Raw genomic sequence first — 25096 nt, 5'->3', positions numbered from 1 at the left:
AGCAAAATTATATTAAATCAGGCATTTTAGTTAAGTAATGTCATGTCAATACAAAATTCTCAAAGAATTTATCATTCTGATAACGTCCGTATTTGACGTCATGACGCAAGTGAACTTGTGTTCCTGACGTCATCACGCAAGGGGTCCGCAACGTGGAAAACATGGAGGCGATGGAGTATGTGAGTGTCTATGTAGAGTAAAACTTACCGCCTTCATTGTAATTCCTCAGCATTAGAAGCGTGTACGTTTTCACCCTACGCCTGGATAATACACTCTAGTTTTACCTGGCGTAACAGTGGGCGGGTTTATTTCGCTGTCCCACGAGCGAAGAGAGCCACAGGAGCGACGAGAAGCGTTTGTGACAGGTAAGCTAAGTGGTCAGCTGATGGCGACTAGCGGCTAGCGTTAGCTGTCATAGTAACAACTCAAATTTGCTAGTTATTTAGTCGTATTTAGAGTATCTTTGCCATGTCCCAGTCACAACGACAGTATCGCGTCAATTAGCTTTATTGCACTTCCTGGATTAGACAAACCGACGTCATGCTAAATAAGGGACTCTCAACTCTATACGGATATTAAGGGATCTTATTGTTGTAACTATACATCCATCAATTTTTATGTACATATGCACATTTATAATGGCAAGTGCGGTGACCAAGTGGTTAGCGGTTCGAAACTCGGCCACCTTGTGTGAAGTTTCCATATCCCCATGTGCGTGGATTTCCTTTTACAATGCATCCACACACGTTGGTTGAAGTACTCTAAATTGTCCATAAGTGAGTGCGAACGCTTGTTTGTATGTCTGTGCCCTGCAACTATCTGATGACCGGTGTACGGTGTAATCCGCGTCTAAGTCACCTGAGGTTAACTGAAAAACCCTTAACGAATGTAAATATTTTTTGTCTGCATGTGAAATACAATTTACTACTCTTAGTCCTCCTGCCTAAAGTCAGCTAAAACTACCTGCACATTTTTCACCTCATACATTTTGATGTTTTTGCATCCTTGTTTTCTGGTGCATTGATGCAAAAGAAAATACTGCATGAGTGCCTATTTGAGTTTTAATGTGTGGAATATTTGAACCATATAAGTGGCCTTTGTCACATTCCAAGCCCTTTTGTCTCCAAAGGTGTTGCCATATGCCCCACGAACAAGCAGTGAGGCAGCACTGAGTCTGGAGATGGGAGCTAACACCAGCCAGCTCAGTGACCTGCCCAACAACCCCAGCCTAAAGGCTCTCGTGGGCACCGAGTCCATATCAGAGAATGACCCCTTCTGGAACCAGCTCATCTCCTTTACTGTCATCAGTCCCACCAGCAGGTACTGGACACCAAAGTCTGGTCTATTGTCTCAAGTCGTTAAGTCCCATCCTGGATCCTCCATAGTACTCCAGGATATTTGCTAAACCGCCCATCACTTGAGTAATGATTACTTAGGTTTATACAACCTGGTTGTGCATTAAGAAACAGACTAGTTTGTGTTTAGTTCCTTTAACTTTTTTATTTTTGTACTTCCAAAGGCACAATTGCGATAAGTGTCATGGCAGATTGATGAAGGAAAAAAATGGAAGCCTTTCTATCAATATAGATGAGCAAAAAATGTAGTAGACTTGTATGATAATTGTGTACTGTTTTTCTGTTTCAAACAGTGGAGACTCCAAGTTGCTGGAAGAGGCTGTGTTACCGCTGGCCAAGCTCCTCAGTATGGCATCCTTCTTAATAAATTGATCAATATTGCATCAGGCACATGGAAAATTGTATTATGTGCTGAGCCCTGTGTAATGTTTTTTTTCCCTCTGTTTTCAGTTGAAAACAATCCCAGAACTGGAAATTTTGGCGCACTGGTTAAAATCTTCCTGGGACGGACAAAAGAGCTGAAAATCTCCACAGAATGTCAAGAGTGAGTGTGGGAAGCTTTTATGGTCGTCATCACTGTTTCTTGTTAACGTGTCTAAGATGACAGTTAATCAAAAGCAGGATGAGCAAGCTCTGCGTCATCAACTCGATGTCGGTTAGAATTATTTGATTTGGATGAAAGTATCACCAGATTTATGTTGTGTTTCAGTCCACAAAATGGAGATTTTTTTGGGATTAAATACGTGATGATGTAAATGCAAATACATGATTGATCGCAAAAAGTCAATGAAAAGAGTTCATTATTTTATGCTCACTGGATTTTGGTCTTGTCATGTTGCGCAATTTTTGTTTAAATTGTTATAAATAAATAAAAAAAATCCACAAATGTTCAGTTAGAAATTATTTCATAGGCACAAACAGGAATCTATAAGAATAAAGTAGAATGAACCAGGAAATGTACAAATTTGCGTTTAATAATGAATAACCATTTTTTTGCATAATATTTTACCATCCTTATCAAGATCCCAAATGTATTTTAATGTGATTTTATTCCTTCCTCTACAGTCAACTGTTCATCTGGCAGGCCCACAACGCTCTCTTCATGATCCGCTGCCTGCTCAAGGTGTTCATCCGGGAGATGAGCGAGCAGGACCTGCACTTGCAGTTTAGCTACCAGGAGAGGGCGCCAGGCTCCTGTGGAGGTGAGCGATGTCTGACAACTCGATCTCCCGTGCATACCCATGCACACGGATGTGGTTTAGGGCAGGAAGTTGTTGTCAAGGGGGCATGGAAAGCGAGGAAACAATCTGACATAATAAGTGACTTATTCTGCATTCAGGAAAGTTAGGAAAGTTCTTTGTTGATGACTGCGGTTTCTCATGAAGTACTCTAAGTTAGTGATGTGAACAAATAATATTTTGACTTATTCAATTCCATTCTGTGGTAAGAATAACAATTCCTTTCCGCTTAAGGTTAGCACAAAAAGGTAGGTAAAAGTGAAAGAAAAAGAAAAATACTTTGTCCCATCTCTTAAACTTGAGGCGACGTCTCTGATGCTACCTTGAAAGCTGGAAAATAGTCAGGTCAACCATTCTGTTTCTGTGGCCTTGATTCGATACAATACAGAACAAAGGTGGAAAATGTCAGCTTTTACAGGCAGAATAAAAAAAGCGCTTTTAACACCTCTCCTCGTCTCTTCTAGGAGCGAGCCACGAGGACCTCCTCGAGGAGCTCTTATCCAACCTAGTGCACCTGATCGTTGAAGTACCTCTGCTGTAAGTACTTCTAGTTTGTGTGTGTGACTGTAAATGTGTGTGCCATGAATGTAACACACATTTTGAAAAGGTCAAGATGTGCTCAGACTGTTGGAGGAAAAAAAAAAGACAGTTATGGTGACCGGGACACTCACAATGCCCCTACTGTTCCCACGCAGCTATTTAATAATATCACTTGTCTGACATTTTGCAGAACCGACTTTAAAACAGATGAAACATTTGCGACCCTCGCGGAGTATGTCACTTACGCAGCCAAGATTCGAACCGGGAATCTCTTGACTGTGAGGCAGATGCAGTACCCATTATATCGCCGTTCTGCCTCGGAAGCACACAGTTGTCCAAAATGTCTTGGTTAGATGGAGGTCCAACTCCTGATTGATTGATTGGAGAAATACCGGTAATTGCTTAAGAGGTGTGTTTGCGTCGAGAGAATTTGTCATAATGGAAGACATCCTTTCCTCCTTTCTGTCCACAGCCATAATTCAATCCTCTGCGCTTACATAAACGCATTGACATTCCAGCATATTATTCATTGTTCCCGGCCTCCAAACTCACCCTGTTCCATTGCGGCCCTCCCCACCCCGCCCCACCCTCTCCACCGCTTTGTGGCTTTCGGCCCGTTTCCTCCTTAGTACGTGCTCGTGGTGCAGATGGAGTCATTCCTTCGTGGTTACACACTTCTCTCGCTTTGATCGTCGCCTTGGAAGAAAACTTGTTTTCTTTTTCTTATTATTGGGGATTAATTTGTACAAGAGAAATGTCACCAGTCGTCATTGTGTTTGCAGTTTTTCCGTTGATGCCTTTTGACATTACTGGCGAGTCCCAGTTGTTTCCAAGTAAAGCCAAATGATTATCCCTGTTTGTATCTGATTTATTTCTGGGATTTTCACTTTCTATTATTCCAATTTTAAGAGGTGTCCCGACTGGTCCATTGACAATATCTGATGTTCACGCCATCGTGGTCTTGTGTTGTCTGTGCAGTGATATCACCTACAGCATCCTTTTTGAAGCTGTCACCACCCTACTGGTGTTCTTCTCCTACCAGCTGTTCTGCAAGGACATCCTCAGAGATAGTTTGATCTACCGACATGTCATGCAGGGACGATGGTGAGCTCACACACGTGGTTTCTGGAATACTTTGTCGACACTGAAGAAGTGATGGAAAACAAAATGGGGGAAAAAGAAATTAGCAGTCGCAGCCGTTATTTGGACATTTGTACTGCATCACACCTTCCCTCGAGCTAGAATTGCAAAGTGTCTCCTTTAAGTTGTGCAAAATTTCTCGCTTTTGTTCCCGGAGTTGGCCTTCAACATTCTGTCAATGACACCAAGCATTTTGGATCTCGTTCAATCTTGCGCTGCCAGACAATTTCATCACAAACAATGTCTTTATGTGTTATTCGGCTACGGTGTTCAAAACAGGGAAACGTCCAAGCGGCCATCGCCCCGCCGTCTCCGCCATGACCCTTCCCTCGCCGTCTGGGGGACGAGTGCCAAGTCTGAATTTTGAGTGATGACATTCATTCCATTAGTTTCCGACCCAAATTCCTGCTTCTTTTCTGTCCTAAAAACTCCCGCGCCCAAGTTATACAAGCAAAAGTCGCCCCGAGCACCCGATGTCGTGCAAAAATATCAATGGACTGTTGTAAATATTTACATATTGATAAGCAAAGAGTGTGTACTTTTCCTTTCCCTCCAGTTTGTCACTGACGAGTCGCTTGGTGAAGACGCTGCTCTATAACTTCATCAGGCAGGAAAAATGTCCGCCCCCGGCGACGCACATCTTTGAGCCCAAAGCGGAGGGTGGCCTGCTTTACGGCCTGGCATCTGGTGTGGCAAGTAAGAACACACCCACAAAAAAAAAAACACACCAACATCTGCTTTCACCAAATTGCACACCTTCACTGAGATTTAGTCATCATTTGGATTAGAACATCATTTATTGGCCAGCATTGTTGCATGCCACATACGTGTCTGTCACGTGCGCCCACGGGTTCCATCTACAGATTAGCATTCTTTGCGCGACAGATTACGTCCGCCGAGGCATCGGCATTCGCTGGCTTGTGTTGTCTATGTGTGTGTGTGTGTCAGTGGCCATGATGATGAGTTATGGTGCCCTGTCCTCTTCCGTAATCCCCCAGAGCCCGTCTGTCTGCAGCCGCCTCCCTTGTACACACACGCACATCAACAAAGACACAGGGCGACTCATACAGCCGCCGCGAGGAGACAGCGCTTGTTTTATGTCTCCCGTCTCGTGAAGCGTGCACATTCCATTTCCATGTGGAAAAAGATGTTTGTAACTGCAACAGCGGAACGCTTTTAAAGCAAAAACTGCTAAAGGGGATTTTTTTTTTTTTTTTATACACATTTAGGCCCTGTTTTTATGTGCCGCTGTAGGAGCTTTTCTGAAAAGTATTTTTCTTTTCTCTGCTGCTCTGTATGCATCATGGGAAAATGTGTGTCTTTGAACACACTATCTTCTCATATGTGTGAGATTATCAGAACACAGTGTTGGCATCTTGTTTGACCAGCACCAGAAACATCCTGAGCCTCTGGTCTGTCTTCTTTCATCTTTACTGATGCACTCTAATCTCTAATCAGATCCAATACAAAAGCCGCTCAAAGAAAAGAGTTCCACCAGTCTATAATGGTACAAAACTGCTGAGCATTCATTGCAAGAACTCTGAATGTAACAAAAAAATCGATGCTACCATGAAGAGGTCCCTGGCGGGGGAAAAAGGATGCGGACCACTGTTTTAAGACAATCAGAACAGTCCAGTTGTGACCGGGTCAGTGCCCTGGGAATGAAATGATCTGGTTGATCAGACTGACGAGTTCCACCGGCATGTGACTTGACTCTATTGAAATGCTGTGGCATGACCTTTAAAAGGCCACTTGAGTTTGTAAACCCTCCAGAGTTGATCAATTACTGTAATTCTGGGGTCAAACTACTGAAGATTCATTGGCGGTTATAGAAAATGCTTGTTTTCAGTCGTTGCCGCTGTGAGTGGCTCAACCAGAGAATACGTCTGATACATGATAAACATTAAAGTGGAAAAACAAAAGAAATAATTACATACATATTCAACAAAATACATTTCTGGGTTTTAAGTAAGCGAGAACAAGCCGAACCTAAGTGCTGAGTCTAAGCTGACCGCATGTGAGGTTCTCCGTTGGAACAATTCCCTAGGTAGGAATTTGGAAGTGCTTTAAACCAGGTTCATGTTTCGGTGCGCCGGGCTCTGTGTCCGTGTGTGACCTTTTCCATTCCTTGCTTTTCACTTCCCTTTCCTCCTTTATACCCCCGGACTGGGCGACTGGCCACAGGCGGAGCAGTCACAGCGGTTATTTAGGGATAAAAACAAATAGCCACGGCTAAGGTAGAATAAAGCTCAGTGAATGTGTGTGTGAGTGCAGGAAATGTGGCAGCCTGACTGGCTTGGGTGACACAGTTGGGCCAGTCACTCTGGTGCCAGTGATTCCTTGAACAAGGCTGCGTCACAGGTTGGCGCCGTCTCTCTTGAGATTTTGTTTTCTCTCAGAAAGTCGCTGTGTATGCACAGCTGTGTGAATGTGAACATTTTTTTGCCGTGTGGTGAAGTCATCTAACTTCCTCACCGGACTTACACACGCACATTCAACGACCACTTCAATTTTTGGCCCATAGTTGCAAAAATATAGCAAGAGAAAATGAATTTCACTATTATGCATGTCAATTTGTCCAAGACCAAAATCCAGTTGGAAATTTGTCAGAGAGAATTATTACATGATTACTTGCAATTTTGACCAATATAGAATGCAATAATTGCCAAATCGGGTCAAGATGGCCTTTTTCTCTTGCTTTCATGCAGAGAACACTTTTGTTTCCATGACAACGACGGGTGGGTGGAGCTAAGGCCTGTTCTTGCCGATATCTGGCGACCCGATCCAACACAGACGTTCACCCCTCTGTGTCCAGACTGCAAATGAAATTGGCTTGCCAACGCCAAATGGGGCTTTTCTGTTCCATGTCCCTTTTAAAACAAGAAATGTGACAGGCAGATCCCGCAAAATTTAAACACTGCAGCTATAAACAAAAGAACCGGCATTTAGATGCTTTTTACACCCAAGTGTGATATTGGCACAGAAGCATACCGTGACACACGGGCCTGATCACGGTTCTGATACCACCTAGTAAAAGGTAGTCTGCTTCATGTCACCCAACATTCCACGTCAGTGTTGTTTTATATATACAGAACACTGACGTTAACAGGCAGTTTACACAGTCAGCTAAAAAAAAAAAAAAAAAAAATGACCCTGCCCTTTTAACCTTCACCACTAGATGGCAACATGTCTACTTGGCTCCAACTATCAGGCTGGCGATCGGAACCCCAACCCGACTGGCTTTACGCTTGCATCATCGCAGCTACCCTGTGGCTAGACGTCCAGGAGCCAGAGGGCGGTCATCCGTGTGCCTCGATGCTCATGCTTCTCATGACGCCTGAGCGCACCGGCACTTCACTCGAGAAACCCAACACATCCCCCACCACCAGTACAAAAAAAAAGTCTCCAGTTGCTTCAGTAGTTTTTGTTCTCTGGCGCCGTATGTTGTTTGACATCGCGGGCGGCGCAAAGGGTCAGCGGCGATTCCATTGTGCCCGTTCTGCTCTTGATTGCATCAAGTCTGGCGGCTCATTTCCCTTTGCATTCATTCTCTCATCAAGCGTAAATCAGCCTGACTGTATTATGCAGCAAGCTTGGCACTTGTAATCTATAGATTAGAGAGATATGACTGAATATTAGCCGCACCTTTGATTTATTGTGCAACACCGCCACAATTTACAGCCTGTTGGCCAGCAAGGCTTACCAAATAAAGCGTCCCTCCTACGAGTGCCACGTTTTGCAACTTTATTCCAGAGCTAGGAGCTTTATGACTATTGGGTGTTTGAATTGTATGTACTATTGTCTCAATTTGGTAGGCCTGCCTTACGTAATTAAAACCAAGGTTTCTTGGTTTTGCCACCATTTCTAGTCGCATGATGAATACATTTCAGCCTTGACCAACGTTATTCTGCTATTTATGTCTATTTGAGTCCATATTTTTGAGAGAGGTTCCACTCACTGCACAGTATTTGTAACGCTCCATTTGAATGTGTTCAGGTGGTTTATGGAACGTCTTCACTTTGGGCGGAGCTGTCAGCAAAGTTGGGGTGGATCTGCAGCACAACCCCTTACCATTGTCCAACCAGAGCCTTCTGTTATTGCTGGTTCTGGCCAACCTGACTGATGGACCCGACTGGCCCAACCCTTACCGGCAGGCTATTACTTGCTTCAGGAACACACAAGGTGATGGGGGGGTAATTTCCAAAGTAAAATGAAGGGACACTTTTTATATGTTTTACGTTTTTAGCCAACTTTTAAATACAGTGTTGGACTTGAAGTAATTAAGGGCATTCATGCAACCAGTACCAGAAGGTGGTGTTACAATTTTCTCATTTCTGTCTCTGGCTCGTGTAGACACATCATCCGTTCCGGTGGAGCAAACGCACACGTTCCAGATCAATTTCAACAGCCTGTACACGGCGCTGTGCGAGCAACAGTGCTCTGACCAGGCCACGTTGCTGCTCTACACATTGCTCCACCAAAACGCCAACATGAGGACCTACATGCTCTCCAGAACAGACATGGACAATCTGGTAGGTGGCATTTATTTACTCAACTGCAGATGGGGTGAGACATCTGGCAGGGGGAGGCATTAATGTTGTTAACCTGTAATTTTAAACTGGATCTTAAAACTGAATAAAATGGACGAAAGGTGAGGCAGACTGGGTGAGTTGGTGTGTAGGACTTTATATGTGCTGATGTTTTGGTTAGCAACAGGAGAAAAGGTCAATTTTTAGTTTTTAAAAAAAAAAATTCTGTTCCCTAGGTCTTGCCCATCCTGGAGATCCTTTACCACGTGGAGGAAAGGAACTCTCACCATGTCTACATGGCGCTCATCATCCTCCTCATCCTCACGGAAGACGACGCCTTCAACCGCTCTGTTCACGAAGTGGTGGGTCGCACGTGCGATTGCACGCACCCTTGAAGCACGAACTTGTTCACCATGTTTCTCTTTGCTGTCGGCGCAGGTCTTGAAAAATGTCACTTGGTACTCAGAGAGGTCATTGACTGAGATCTCCCTGGGCAGCTTGCTCATCCTGGTGGTGATCCGCACCATCCAGTTCAACATGACCCGCACGAGGGTAAAGCCTGGGTTTTGTCAGTAAACGAGAGTCCAAGTAGTGGTGAAAAAAAACTCATTACTTTCTCCTGTAGGACAAATACCTCCACACCAACTGTCTGGCTGCGCTTGCAAACATGTCGGCCCAGTTCCGATGTCTCCACCAGTACGCCGCCCAGCGTATCATCAGGTAGGCTCGATGAATATGATGCAATTAATATTCAAATTAATTTCCTCTTCATTTATAAAACACATTTCATTTAGCAAACACAACAAATGAATAAAATATAAATACAAATACAATAAAACGCAAATATCCAGAGCAGCCATGTCATTTGAATAATTGATGCTGAGTCAGCACAAAACATCTCGCGCCACTGTGAATTTGCAGGATGTGTGGGTGCGTGCGTGCGTGCAGGGAAAGAAGAAAATATAAAATATTTAGTTCGCGCTGCGACGTTGTTCCGCGGATAACATTACGTAACATCCAGAGAAGATTTGTGAGAACACACGCACGCCAAGCTATTCACTTCTGATAGTCAACTTCCGACCGCGCAGGAAAGAGCCCCCCTCCACCCCCACCCCTTGCAGACATACACGCACGCACGCAGCAGCATCCTCTTATCTGTCCTGCTGCATACTCTGTGACTAAGCCTTTTTTTTGAGAGGAAGAAACCGTCCGCGGACATCCTCAGTCTTGCCATGGCGTCCTGCTAGTTGCCGCAGTGATAACCACGACGGACTAAATGGACTGTCTAGCTAGATAAAAGGGGATTTCCTGGCCGGAATTTCCAAACGGCCACGTAGACACTTAGAACCGTTGACTCCGGCTTCCTTTTGATGGAGTCCCAGACAAGCACCATGGCGGCCATTGTTTATTTACAAACCATCTCTTGAATTTCTTGCCGACAGCACACCCAGCGCCACCATTTCCTTTTATTTACTGTTCATCCTCGTTTGCCCCAGATAACACATTCTCCCATTACGCGGTTCCCTCGCCGCATTAAATCACTTCCACAGTCTCTCTCTTTCTGTCTCTCGGCACAGTCATTCACTTGGTGCTCTCTTGTCCACACACTTTGGTTGTGAGTCATCAATGCACCAAGCAGCACATTTCCATCCGCCGTAAAAATAACCTTATTGGCATTCATGGGGAAATTGATCTCACCCAACAGGCTGATGAAAATGTGTTTTCCAAACGTGCCATTTTAAATTCCATCTGTATTTGTACCCAAGGAAAATTTAACAGCAACTTGGGTCAGCCACTGGCCTCCACCAAGACCAACCGACCTTAAACGCGTGAATAAAAATAAATGGAACGATACAATGCAAATTTACCAATTTTCTTCACCATTGAGCTGTAAATGTCACACATAATCCCATCACAGTATATAAGAATAGTCAATAATAGTATTTGTGTACAATAGATACCCAGTTTGTGCTTTAGAGCCTATATGTGCACAGAAACACAACAAAAAGCCTGTTGAGACATGGATACATTGCACAGTGAAGCGTTCTGTCGTTACTTTCGCCCTCATGACTGATGGGTACCACGGAGCGGCCACGTGGAAGTCCGCCCATTTCGCTCGTTTCCATGAGCGACTGTCACACACTGGGTTATTGTGCACCCGGCTCCCAGCTGGAGCTCGGACATCCTAATGGTACGACAAGTCCAACGGAAGCGCGGACAAAGCTGCTCAAATGTCTCAGTTTTATTTAATTAGGGGTGCCCATGTGGAATTTTTATTTTTTGTCCCGGTGGTGACAGATGATGAGGTGTAGCCACCAACCTGTCCTCCATTTTAGTAGAACGCAGTGTGTTGAACAGTTCAATTAATCCCGAGCAGATCTTTAATATTTTGTTACAGTTGTACCTTGACTTGTGAGGACGGATTGATAGCATTTCAATTATTTTTAATGGGGAAATTTGATTTGATATCCCGGTAAAATGGGATTGCTCCCAAAACCATTCAAGCTCATAAATCAAGATAGCAATTTAATTCCAAATGGGGTTGTCACCGCACATATGTGGAGGTGTGTTACTTTTCTGAGACTGAACACTATCGATTGTGTGTGACAAGGCTTTAGCGCAACGCTGTTAGCATCTCCTTCAAGTGGAAGCATTATGAAGCAAAGAGTTGCCGCAACCTTAAGAGTACATATGGAAAAGGAAACAAAATGAAGAAATAAATACAATGCTGCCGTGATTGTGAATGGTATTTGTCATCGCTGCACTCACGCCTTCTGCTTCCCCTTGTGTGTACTTTGTTTGTGTGTCTCCTGCAGTCTATTTGCTTTGCTTTCCAAGAAGCACAACAAGGTGTTGGAACAGGCAACGCAGAGTCTGAGACGCAGACAGGGTGACAACATGGTCTTGCCTGACTATGTGAGTATTACACGCACATGCACGTGCTTTGGTACAAATACAGAAGCCACACATGAGGGGAAAAAAAAAAAAAGAGAACAAAATTGTCAGCTAACCTATGGCTGTGCTTTGTATCGATGCTCACACACACCTCTGCCTTCAGGTTTGTCTGTCTACGTCTGAGTCTGGCTGTCATATTAGATTTGCATAGACCTTCTCTTAAGTGTGTTTGTGTGTGTTTCTATGCGACATGTCTGAGGATGCCCTCAGGTGTTGGGGGGGGGGGGGGGGGGGGACATGAGTGCATGTGAGTGCTCCTTCAAGCATACAGCGGCCGTCTGATGAGACCCCCTTTGCAAACACATCAGTGCCCTCATGAAGATTCTATCTAAAAGGCAATTATCCAGATATGTTTTGAGGTTTTGCTTCCTTTCCTCCAGGGCTCTGTTTTATGTAAGCGCATACTTTATATATGTATATAATAATAATGTATGAGTAGAGATACCTATCTGTCATGTGCAAGCGGCGTGCATCCGTGCCGACACTAACGGCAGCGACAACAACAAATAACTAGCGGCACTCAGCGGAAGGTCAGACTGTTAACATCGGCACACCGCAGCTTATTATCCAAAGACAGTTGGTCTGTTGCTCAAGGGCACCCTGATGATTTTTTTTCTCTATGGTCGTTCATGGGAATCTTAGCACTGGGTTTTATTTTTTTCTTCTTCCTGTACTTGAATAGCGTGTGACATCCAGTCTGGGTCAGAGAACTGGTCAGCATCTGTGATAGCGCTGTTGTGCTTGACTTTAGACTATACTAACTCAATGTGACATTGGTTCCCATGTCTGCCGGGGCTCTATAAGTTACATTTTACTCTTATTGACGTTTGCCAGGAAAAAGGGACCGTGATGTATTGTTTGCCCACCCACCCACGCGCACAGTCACACACTCTTAGTTCAACTTTATCGCCTCTTAATAGTAAACAAGCTGAGTCCAGATGCGTTTTGCCGGAAGGAAATGGAACCTTTCTCATTGGCATGCATTTTCTTGTTGCAAAATTGTAATTTGGAAACTTTTTTTTGTTGTCGTGCCAACTGGATATTTATTCAAGATAATTTTTTGGTTTAGTGTTTGATTTGGAATTTACAAATATCACGCAATGCTCTATTTTGAATATGTTGTCACGCCTCTCAAACAGGCACACGCCAATTCATTTTTTTTATCCACATATTTACTGTAAGTGTGACTTTCTTACACCATTTGTGTAAGTACTTGATAGTCAAAACAGCAAATAAGTGTGAATTATTTTGTGATAAGCAAGCTTGTTGGCAACCGGTTGAAGCTGGGAGGCAATTAATAAATACAGAGTGTAGCAGAGTAGAGCACGCAGCCCCCGGGCTAAGTAGTTGACTCATTAACAATTACATGAGGACATTTGCTTGGAAATAATGGTATAAATATGTTGTTTACAATGGAACGAGGAAATTAAATGAGATACGACTACTGTAATTACTCAACACAGTCTGCGAAAGTACCTGGTTGCTCATTGGTTGAAGCCATTCATCATCGCTCTGACATGAACAGCTTTCACACTGCATCCCCAGTAAATTGGCACCTCCGAGGCGTATGTAGCGCCCAGATTTATCCGTATGTGCCTTTTAGACAGCAAGTAGGACACGGCCGTGTTTGCGCAGCATTTGCAACTTGCCCCCATTTAGATAATTAACCGTTAGGCGATGTCAGCGCAACAGTGTCAGTTTCTACCGACAGAAAGAGGCTCAGGTGTTAAATTTTGCACTTTGTCGGATTGCTTTGAAGTACAGCGCCACCACGTATAAGGTGAGCTAACATTAGCAGGTGTGTTTGTTTGAGTCATTTCGAGCCATCAACCACATATGTAATGGGAAAGCATCCATATAGAGAAGTCGGCTGGAGGAGAGCGTTTTGCTGCAGTGGGGGAGGAGGGGGTTGGGGTGAGGGGCTGATGGAGACGGGGCATCTGGAAACAATGTCATTTGGCGGAGTCTGGCCCTGCAGAGAGAACTAATGTTTGTTTAATGTGGGATTGCCTGGACATGTAATAGGTTTCTTTACAAGGGGAGAGACTGGAAGGGGGGGAGGTTATGAGACCAAAAAAAATAGTGGAGTACAAACATCTGTCGTTTTCCTCCGTCGCCAGTCTTTTCCCTCCATTTTTATTTCTCTTGATGTCGTCTTCTCTCCCCCCCCCCCCCCATCCTATATCCTCATCCGCGAACGTGTTGTTTACGCTGCTGTGTCTGGTTAGTGTCAGCCAGGCAAGAGCGACGGGCGATGGGCCCCTTGAAGCCCCGGGGGACACCCAAAGGCACCCCGGTCTGGCTGAACACCCCCACCCCTCCTCCCCCCCATTACCACCACCACCACCCTCCGTCTCTCTCGGCTTTAGTTTGAATTATTCACAATGACGTGCTGCGAACGTTAAAAGCTGTGATTGTGTGTGCTGTGTTGTATGTCACTGTTTACACTCCCGGCCAGCGGTCGTGCTAATGGTGCTTCTGTCTGTTTGTCTGTTTGTCTGTTTACTGTTATTCTTACTGCCTTTCTGGGAAAAGACACACGCAGACAGCCATACGAAGGAACACGCAGCGAGCCGGCTTCCAGGACCACCCTGTCAGTGTTTACGTGCGGCAGTTGAGTCACAAACTGTGATCTCTTTTTAATAGCCTAGACTAGAGACATTCATCGGCTTTGTAGCGCTGAGCTTCACGTCGAGGGGTAATAGTCCAGCCCAAGGACACATAGCGTAATAAACAAATGACTCTCGCTTCCTCGTCAAGTAATTTGGCACTTGATTAAGTCTTGTTTCCTAGCTACCCACGCGAAGATAGCCTTGAGTCACTTGTGATTGCCAAAAAAAGTAATAGGAGCACAATGGGTAGCTCCTTGTTCCATAAACTGTCAGCAAAATCCCCAGCCAATTTTCCTCAAACTTTTCTGCAACACTATCCATTTGGAAAGAAAGAAAGCTTCTTTTTACCTTTTGCTTAATGATAGTTGGAACATTATCTTCATACTAATGGCGACCGTTTTTGAAATCATTTAATTCCATTTCTGACTATGACATTCCCATGTTTTTCCAAAACAAACCCCAGGCAGAGACCTTATGTGTGAAAAGTCGCCTGGCAAAAAAATGGCACGATTATGTCTCGGCCGTAGCGGCATAAATGCAGGTCAGACAATGACCTATTTTAAAAAGTCCCCAAAGACATGATAGACAGACAGAAAGAGACACACAGAGCTGTTGGGGCTGCTAAGTCACTCTGACCTATGCTCATTTTTGTCTGCATGGTGTGTGTGTGTTTTTTTTTTCTGCTCCATTTGCAACATCCATCTTTTAATTGTTTTCCCTCCTCCCAATCACAATATGAATCTTCCCCCATGTTCATTTGACAAGTACAAGTCACTCTGACCCTGTTTTTCACTCATTCCGACGTGTTTTGAGCAGGGATGGATTGAATTTGTCTCTTTGTTGTTTTGGTTTTAAACTGGACTTGAGATCTTGACATGAACCAATAATGTGTTTTTGTGCTCATCGACACGCATTTCCCATGTCTGTCTGACTTCCTGTTCAGTTAGTCACACAGTTGCCATCATCCGTGACATCTCATGAGATCAAACATAAGATTGACTTTTGACAAACAATAACCAGCTTCAACGATGACTGTAAAGTTCCAAATTCTTTCAAAGTGCTCTGAAAAAATACATCGGCTAAAAATCTGCTTTTCAAGCGAGTTAAATTGAGAGTCTGTCACCGTGTTCCTTTCTTTGTCGGTGCCGCTTCCCGATAGGCTGGTCCGCTTTGTCTGCCTTGCAACAGCCTGCGGTGAGCAGCCAGGGAATCGCTAAGCTACTGGTTTAATGATGCCGGCACCCACTTGAACAGGGAGTTACACGCCCGCTGCCTTTAAGCGCTTCCACACAAGCTAATGCTTGCAGAAAAGCAGTAAAATCGACACGAGTATGATGTTTAGTGGCGCCGCACGACCCGTGATCGACCTTGTCAGACGTATAGCGGAGGTCATACGCACCTGCGCACACACACACGCGCACTTTTTGTGCTAGTCAGGGAGACTCGCAGCAAGCCTCCTGTCATTTTTGTGCAAATGGGGCAGAATAATGATACAGCTCACGTCCGAGCCCTGTGTTCCTGGGTGTGGGGAGGCATTAAATAGCAGCAGGAGCGGTTTGTGACTCAACATCGCGGGGAGGCGAGGCAAGGAAGTCGCACACAAACACACACAGCAGGCGTGTGTGTGAGGTGTTTTTATTTTAGGCTGTCTGGGGGATTCAAATTTGGGGGGAAAACAAGCACAAAAGCCAGGAGCACCAAGAAATGAGGAGTTAAGATATTTAAATCCTGTCTGGGTTTCAAGCAGACCTCTTAATCTCATCCACTTGACACACACACACACACACATGCACACATGGGGCCAGGCAGACGTCTAGCTAGCCTATTTTCCTCTGACCTGAATTCCCTAGCGTGGCATTTTTTTTTTTTTTTCTTGCCCGGCCAATCTCATTAAGCTGCCGCAAGAGAACAAAACACACTCGCCACCTCAATCCTACCCTTCATCCGCTTCTCCATTTTAGTCCTCGCTACCTCGTTCTTCTCGACTGTCTCCCGTTTCAGCTCCCCCTCGGTTCTTTCTAATTATGGGCCGCCACTGCGGACCAGAGCCGGGCTGCGTAGTCAAGCCTCGAGCGCTTCCTTCTTTGCTTCCAGACGCACGATCAATCCTCATTATCTCTGGCTGCCCTTGTATTGCGCTCACCTCCTCGCGTCTGCCGCTGAACGCTGCCGCGCCTGCCCTGCACGTCCTCCAGCCTGCTGGAGATCAATGCGTCGCACTCTACGTATAGATATTTAACATCTCTACCGCTCGATAGACCCGATAGATATTTAACATCTTCCCGCTTGCTTTTTATGGGCTTCTCTGTTCTTCCAGTAACATTATTTTCAAGAGGCCCCAACCATTTTAAAACTGTTAGCAAAATTGGAATGTAGCTTCATTCAAAATAGGCAACAAGGCAAGAATTTGAGAAGAGTTTTTCCACAGCACTGTACAACCCCTATACACACTAAAGGTAGTTTGTTTCCATGAATACGGAGCGTGGGAACCACCCTCATCATGGCGGGATCTTAGTCTACAATGGTGTCATCGCACCGTTGAATAGCTGCGCACGCAGGCGGCAACTGTTATCTCGTCTCGTCTTGGCGGCGGTCTTCTGGGGCGTTGACGCGTGATCAACACGACCAGATGAACAGACATGTTTTCCATGAAGGGCAGATGGATTGATAGTCTGAGCTCGAAATAATCATTTTGTGGTAGAGTCAGGCAAATAAGAATGTTTTTTGTTTGTCCAATCAAACTAATTAATGTTCCGGTTGGTTACGGAAGGGTGGCTGCCTCAGGCTGGGCTATACACCTAAACATATTATGTTATTGATTAATCGTGTGAAGAAAAAAAAAAAGCAGCAGCAGGTGGTGGTCTGGAATATTAAACAATCTTTGAAAATATATTCGCTTTTGTAATGTGAAACTGGAGTTTAAATCAATAAAAAATGACTATATAGGAGAAACATTAAGAACTGCAGCAGAATGGAACAAATGAGTGGTATGGCTCTCTAGAACATAAACATGGACGCCCACAACATTGTGGCGTGACCACTCGTCAGAGTTCCCTGGAATTGTAAACGTCTCGGCATGCAGTTTAGGCGCAGTTGTTTTGGTTTATAGGCGTGTTCAAATGGGCTCAGCACGTCTGTGTTAAAGGCATTTGTGCCTACCATTATCTTTTTTTTTTTTCTGCTGGTAGGCAGGTTTTTTTTTTTTTTTTTTATGTATTGTAATACTTTCCACCTAGCGACATTTAGCTTAGCACATGAAATCATTTTTACAGCTTCCGCTTTGCTTTTAGTCTTCTTTTCCCATTTGACCCCCAAAGTACACACATTAATCTCTCTGTAAGAAATCATTTAAAGACACCATTCTATGTGAAACCAGTGTTGTGGGAAGCCAATTAACCTTTTATGTCGTCCTCCTCCGTCTTCCCCCTCAGGCTCAGGACTTGAATGTGATTGAGGAAGTGATCCGCATGATGTTGGAGATCATCAACTCTTGCCTCTGCAACTCACTGCACCACAACCCCAACCTGGTGTACGCGCTGCTCTACAAGCGGGAGCTCTTTGAGCAGTTCAGGACACACCCGTCGTTCCAAGACATCATGCAAAATCTGGACACGGTCAGTATCCCATCCGTGTATAATGAACCATTTCTGCAATTTTCACTATAAGAGATTGCTTCCGCAATAATAATAATAAAAAAAAAATTAAGGCTTCTAACACAACTTATCCAGAGGTCCCAATAAATATGGAGGGCATTGTAGTATATCACATTGACCCGTTGGGGGGGAAAAGGAAAAAAAAAAACGCATTTTACTTAACCCTCCAGGTCCTCTGGTTTGACTTTTTTCTTTCTTTTCTTTTAATAGAATTTGCATCGTGTTACCACATTTTTCAAAGGATGAATGTCGAGCAGGTCATATTGACCCGTGAATGTGAAACGAGCACAGTAGGATGGTTCATCATAATTTTTTTAAGCCTCGCCACACAGGAAGGGCTGGTGCTGAATACTACTTAATCCTCCTGTTATGCTGCTGCTCAAATTATTCTGGCTTTTCTAGAGGTGGCCTACCATCTTTTTTTTTTTTTTTTGCAATGACTTTGTCCAAAAGTCATGCCTTATTTTCATTGGTTAATTTACAATACATTTTTTATTTATTTATATTTTTAATTTTTTTTCCCCCCTAATGCATATGAAAAAAGTCACATTTTATTTACAAATAATGTTTTTCCCGAAAACAGGAGGGTTGTGCAGTATACAGAATAAGTGTCAGATATTTATTAATCAGATGGTGGGGGCAAACCAAAGCTGTCACTCACGGTTTTATGAGTCAAGTACAAAAAGGAAAAGGAAGCCGAGCAGTCTCCCATGTGCGTGTGTTTGTGCGATTGGCGGGGTTGCTGCATAGTACATGGCCATAGGCACCGCAGTTATCCATAAGTATGAGGAAGCATGCTTGCTGGAATCCCTCGGTTAAGTCAGCTTCCTCGAGGCGATTCTCCAAAGTCTTCCCCACTCTCGGCCTGCAGATCTGCGTGCATATGTGATGCTGGATTGAGGGAACTGCTCCTCTAAATTAACCCCATATGGGAGGCCTTCAGAACTGATGAGGAGATTAGTATTTTGCTGCAGACGCACAGAATGCTCTTGTGGGTTCTGCTTGTAAGAGAAGAAACGCTGCATGTGCATGTGTTTAGTACTATCGGTTTGCCAAAAATGTTATTTTTTTGGGGGGGGTATTAAAAATACTCGGTAAAGCAGAGATTTTTAATTATCGGATATCATCCATATCTCCAGGGGAGAATGTAGCGCAGTGCTGCAAACATCAAGCGCAGTGTGCGCTTGATGTCTTGTTTGGGCTGAAACCCGTCAGGCATCGCATAACGCAGAGACGAGTTAATTCCAAGTAGGCCCGTTGGTGAGTCTGGAATCCCAAAATGCTTGACACGGACTTGAGCTAATAATGTGCAAATGATAGGGGTGCTCTCACATTATGGAGCTGGGAGTTACATCTGTCCCGTGTTGTTTTTTAATGTTTTAATTAATTAATTTTGATTTATTTATTTTTCTATTTTCTTAAAATATAAGGTGATGACGTGACATGAGCTGATCAGAAGCTGAGACGTATTTTTCTGAACTGTTTGTGTGGCTCGAGCATGAAGCAGTCTTTGGTACTTTCAGTAGTGCCCATGCAGTTAATAAATCTCTGATGGCAACATTTTGACCCTGGACCCAATTTCCCAAGCGTGAAAAAAACTAGAAGTTCCACATTACATCAAGCGACATCAGACTAGCTCGATGCACAGGAAAAGACCGCTTTGTTGCGTGGTTCCATAAGCATCATTAAAGCTCCATATTGCACTTGGCGTCATCATATAGGAGCTCTACTGCTGCGAGCCCGACGCGACGATGCTCGGATTAGACCAAGCCAGGGCTGGCAATTGATATTAAGCTTCAATGAGATAAGCATGAAACGAGCGCCTGTGTGCCGCAAAGAAAAAAGGGAAGAGCTTTGTTGTTGCTGTGAAAGGCGCCGACTTTGTTCATTACAGCCCATGCAAGTACAGAGTGTTTGTTACATGTCAGCTCACACCACGTATGTGCCACAGCACATTTATGATGAAAACACTTGTTTGTTTACATCTACTTTTTCTTTGCAACCTTTGTTGTTAGGTGATTGCCTTCTTCAGCCAGCGCTTAGAGCAGGCCGGCAGTGATCTGTCGGTGGAGAGGGTCCAGGAGGTGATCATGAAAGGAGCCCAGGCCCTGCCTATAGACAGGCTGAAGGTAAGACAGGCGCCCAAAAGCAACTCGTAATCAAGATTCATGCGTTGGGACCGCCGGGGCGACTCGGTGCTATAAAGTTGTGTGCACAGGTGGGAAAGGAATTGCGGCAGGGGAGAACTGGGAGTAAGATGGAAAGAGCCATTGGGACATGTGACAAAAGGCCAAACCCCATTCTCATTAGCCATAACGCTCATCTTCCCTCCATCCCTGCTGGCCGGCTCCTTGCGAACATATAATGACATTTCAAGGAGATGGGACGTGGGCCGGGGGCACTTTGTCACGGGCACATACGAATCGGTAGGGGTGGGGGCGGATATAAATCTGCCACAACGCCTCGTTACCCAACACTCCCAGCACTCCTACCGGGGTTTGCGAACCTCTGCCCCTCCCGGAGCTCCGCCATTAATCAGCGAGGAAATATGTATCCAGTCTTTCCCCAGCTCGGCTCCTCGCCGCCGCCGAAGCTCTTAATTGCATGGTTCATCATGTGTTCTGTGTTTTATACCGGCCGCAGGGCATTTGTCTTGCCAGAAGACGGAAGAGGGAGATAGCACGCGGGCCTTGCCATCGCCACCTCCACGCAAGGCCGTCAATGAGCCTTGTGGACGGCTCGAAAATGGGGTATACACAAACCGGGCGAACGTTGAGACCTGATTGTCGGAGGTGTCTAAAATATTGATACTGCGGCGGCGATATTTCTCATTCCATTGATGAGTGGTTGGTGTTGACCTTCAACCGGCCAACGGTAGCAAGATGAAAGTAGTCCAATCAATGCGTCCTGCTTAGCGTGAGCGTCGTCATCCTTTTGTACGTCCAGAGGACGCCGTGAAGTGAAAAGCTAATTTGGACCATCATTATTTGATGGCGGCAAACAAACTGACGTCTCTCCCACACCTGACGCATGCCTTTGCCCCGATGAGCTCATTGGGCTACTGGGCCCTCGGCGTGAAAATCCATAGGCTGGATTAATGTCGTGTGGAATCATCAATGAATTGGTAATTACTGCTAAAAGCTCTTGGCAGTGAATGTGCGGGGAATGCTGACGAGGTAGCTGTGAAGGATAATCATTAAAAGTGGGTCAAATATCGTTGACTTTGAGGCTTCCTCACTTGTTTCTGTGAACTTATTCGGGCCGGAGTTTGGTATTAGACTTGGACAAGAGGCGACAACTTTGCTTTTGCATAAGTAATGATTAATGTTCCTACCTCAGATAGTGTCAGTACACGAATTTTTAATGTTGGTCAAATGAAATTCATCTAGGAACCTTAAGAACATTCTTGTGTCTTGACTTAATTATTTAATCTCTCATAGACATCAGTATGGCATCCAAACAGAAGATTCTGAGTCTTGTTGGCAACGTCACCAAAGATTTATCTTTCTGCCCATTGAAAGATTAGGAAGAAGTTTATTTTTCTGCGTGCCTGTTGTGTAGATACAGGAAACAACCTTAAATGTATTCGACTTTCAACACCGACTTGTCATGGTGTTCCCCAAAGGCATTTCAGTGACATTAATGGTTTTTGTTCAGATTGCTAACCGACAAAACAAACTGTCAGGGGAAAACTGTTGACAGAAGACGACAAGACGCCTATTTGCTTAGTGCGTGGAGAAAAAAAAAAAAAAAACGACACACATGCTAAGTCTGTCCAAACTGAAAGAAAGGGTTAAAAGGCGACGGTCTCGGGGACGACTGTTGTTTGTGGGTGGGTGTTGTTTCAACGACTCTCATGGGCAGCGCCTGTGGAATGTGTTGTTTAGGCCGACCGAAATCTGCCTTATTGAGCGGCGATAACCCACAGACTCTCTGGCTCCTGAGGATGGGGAGGAGGAGGGGGGCGCTGGTTAGCTTTGCCGCTTTTGCTCAGTACCTGGGCCAGTGTAGGACAGCGACCTTCTTTGGTCAACAGCAATGAGCCACAAACAACTTTATTGTAGGATTTGTAGATCAGGGATAATTGACATTCACAGGACCACTAAACTTTGGGTCTGCAGTTTCTTTTATTAGGTTTGCTGAAATGCTCCCACAGGAGAAAGGAAGCGAAGGGAACACAGCGTCTCCCCAGTGCAGACATGAGGCCAGCCAGTCTTGTGTCCAGAGGCGAGGGCACGACCCTCTAGGACCCACAACTGACTGATAGGAACTCAGGCCAAGTGGGCTCAGACAACTGTCGAGACTGCCAGGACGCCGCAGATATATTAAGAAGAGAAGGCGCTGTGCAGACAGTCCAGGCGCTGAGATAATGTTCCGACTGTAACCCAGAGGCAACATTCTTGTGTTGAGATAATGTATGTGGCCATTTTGTGCTCGCAGTTAGTCTCACTGAAAAATATGAAAAATGAAAATTGCCGCCGTGCACCACAATGGTTACCATGACAGCTTATGATTTGGTGTTTATCGAAATTAGCATCGTTCAGATGTTGTTTTTTTTATGCAAGCGGATGAAAGCACAGTTAGTGGTTGGTTTTGTTCATCTGTTGAGATGAAATGTTAATGTTTTGTGTTAAAAAAAAAAAAAAAAGTAGGCCTGCGTAAGCCCATGCTAAGGTTTACTATAAACTCAGTGTGATTATATGACCTAAATTCTGCACATGAAAGCATAGCTACAATGTCAAAAGGCAAATCCAACATGTCTTGCTAGGTCCATCCATGAAGCAATAGTAGCTGGCCTCTGTCAAGCATGCAGGCAGAAAAACAGAAGCGCCAAACGCAGCAAGCAGCAGGTAGATAGACCAAGGGCATCAATTATACAGGAGCGCCTCATTCTCGTCTGCTGTCTGCACACATGAAAGGCACAATTGAGCTCTCCCTGTCCCTATTCGGCGCAACACTATCGCTATCATAATGACCCAGACACCAGGGCTACCGGGGTCACAGGCCATATGCCAGAAACCCAAGCACCCCCTCCTCCTCCCTCCCTCCCTCCCTCCCACTCACGTTGTGTTGACAATGCAGGCTCGCTATTATCCAACCAGTATTGGTGTGTCGACAACTGTCTCGTAGACACCAGCTCATCAAATGTTCAACATCAGCCATTCTCGTTAGCCTGAAAAACACTATCCTGCTGACGTTTTCATTCTTTTACTTAATTTAGTTCGTTTTTTTTTAATCGAAATCTCTGCCATAATCACCATGACATTACAGACCGCACCAAGTGCTGTACGCTTATGAGGTCATAGATATAATTGAAGCGTTAACAAGGATGGCACTCAGTCGACTATATATGTCTGTGCGTGTGTGTGCGCCTATATGTGTGTGCACGCGCACACACACACACACACACACACACACATTACGTACATTTATTGACACACCTGAGCCAGTGTTGTCTGTCGTCTGGACCGCCGTGTAAACAATACAATACAACAGTGCGTGTGTGTGTGTGCGAGTGTGTGTCTATGAACAAGTGTGGTCCACACAAGTCGAGACCAGCGGGAGTCTGACTGTTGTTAGCGAGTAATCATGTAACTCGGCACCTCGCCGCCGCAGGCTCAAACAATAAGGTCAAACTGTTGTGCAAAATGACACCGCTCTATGCTTGGTTTCATTTTATTACACTCCCCGATGGTGTTTACTCGTTATGAGCACAGGTCAGGCACATGGAGCAAAGATATTTCCTCTTATTTCCCTCGTGGATGAGCCACACGCCACCGCTTTTATTTGGCAAACAGTTCCCGTCAATGAGCCCGGGTCAAAAGGCGAGGTGGCCGCATTAGTTAAAAGGTCATTCCTCGGACCCATGAGTTGATCCGTGCCCTGCGGGAAGCTGTAAGCAATTGAACCTTGGAGTCAGGTGGAATTACATCTGCCGCTACTGTAGTAGCTCATGAAGAGTGATCACTGAGAGGCCTCTGAGTGAAAATCTACCTGGCCCGAGCAGGTTACCTTGCAATGCATGAGTGTCTGTATAATCAATATGACGCACGCGCTACCTTCACTAACACACACACTATGTGTATATATGTATTAAAGTGATGATCAAGGTATTTAGCCATGTTTTGAAAAAGGGAGATTTTTCTCCTTGCTAATTCCACCTCTCTGTGCATCCTAATCACTTTTCCAATCATCCCTCTCATTGTCTAGAAGTTTCCGGAGCTGAAGTTTAAGTATGTGGAGGAGGACCAGCCCGAGGACTTCTTCATCCCGTACGTGTGGTCGCTGGTCTTCAATTCAGGCGTGGGCCTCCACTGGTCCCCGCACGGCATCGAGCTCTTCAGCATGGACTCTGGTTGAGGCTGAGTGTCTTTCCCAGTACAAACTGGCACTTTGTGCAAGTGTGTGTGTGTTGCTTTTTATAGGACGCTGCTTTGGAAAGTGCCTCGAACTTGCGCTGCAGCAGCGTCACAGCGCAACCTCATTTATTGTAAACCAAAACAAGTCCTCTGGCTTCTCCGCTGGGAATCTTCTTGGGGGATTGACCTGCTTCCACAACGCATGTAATGCTGAAGCTCCCCATTGTAGGGGGGCATTATAGAGACCAGCGACAGACAATAATCTCCATGGTTGTGTCTTCTGGAAGAAAACAAAGTTAATTAATCATGCAGAGGACTCATCACGTAGGTTAACTTATTTACAGATGCACTGGCATTTCATGAATATGCAGTAAAATGCTCACTTGTAATGATAAGTTCACTTTAGGAGCATTAGGGCCACACTGAACAAAAAAAAAAAAAAAATGACGACAGATGATTTCAAGATCAGTCAAATAATGATTTTTGTAAAACACAGGGTGAATTTGTTTGGTGAATCCAGTGTTGCCCATCATTGACAAAGAGCCCCGCCGTAAATATTACAAACCTGTTATTGAATCGCCACCATAATAAAAAATTGTAATTGTCTAGATGCTATATGATGGCAGAGAAGTAGTACTTAACCTAAATTAACCTCTTCAAATCAATTCCAGATTATTACAAGAATAAAGTCTAAATATTATGATAGAAGTTGAAA

General features: G+C 44.7%; 1 protein-coding gene across 1 annotated transcript; it reads left to right on the top strand.

The window, feature by feature from the left end:
• The first annotated feature begins 128 nt into the window (after positions 1-128).
• On the top strand, positions 129-25096 carry dym (dymeclin). The gene is made up of 17 exons (XM_049737873.2): positions 129-365; positions 1130-1320; positions 1649-1701; positions 1806-1899; positions 2421-2557; positions 3058-3130; positions 4112-4237; positions 4830-4969; positions 8270-8455; positions 8627-8805; positions 9039-9164; positions 9241-9354; positions 9428-9522; positions 11619-11718; positions 17801-17983; positions 20038-20151; positions 24233-25096. Exons 2-17 carry the CDS (start codon positions 1181-1183, stop codon positions 24380-24382), a joined length of 2010 nt encoding a protein of 669 aa, XP_049593830.1. The 5' UTR covers positions 129-365; positions 1130-1180; the 3' UTR covers positions 24383-25096.

This window comes from Syngnathus scovelli, chromosome 13 (genome assembly GCF_024217435.2).
Source record: "Syngnathus scovelli strain Florida chromosome 13, RoL_Ssco_1.2, whole genome shotgun sequence".
In the NCBI taxonomy this organism is placed as follows: Eukaryota; Metazoa; Chordata; class Actinopteri; order Syngnathiformes; family Syngnathidae; genus Syngnathus; species Syngnathus scovelli.
The sequence above is the reverse complement of the archived record's forward strand: the minus strand, read 5'-3'. Positions and strand labels throughout refer to the sequence as shown.

Bases quoted from the DNA above. Each gene is read 5' to 3' on its own strand.
- dym (XM_049737873.2), top strand. From the start codon at position 1,181: ATGGGAGCTAACACCAGCCAGCTCAGTGACCTGCCCAACAACCCCAGC. The intron at 1,321-1,648 runs GTACTGGACACC...TGTTTCAAACAG, and splicing joins GTCATCAGTCCCACCAGCAG to TGGAGACTCCAAGTTGCTGG. The intron at 8,806-9,038 runs GTAGGTGGCATT...TCTGTTCCCTAG, and splicing joins GAACAGACATGGACAATCTG to GTCTTGCCCATCCTGGAGAT.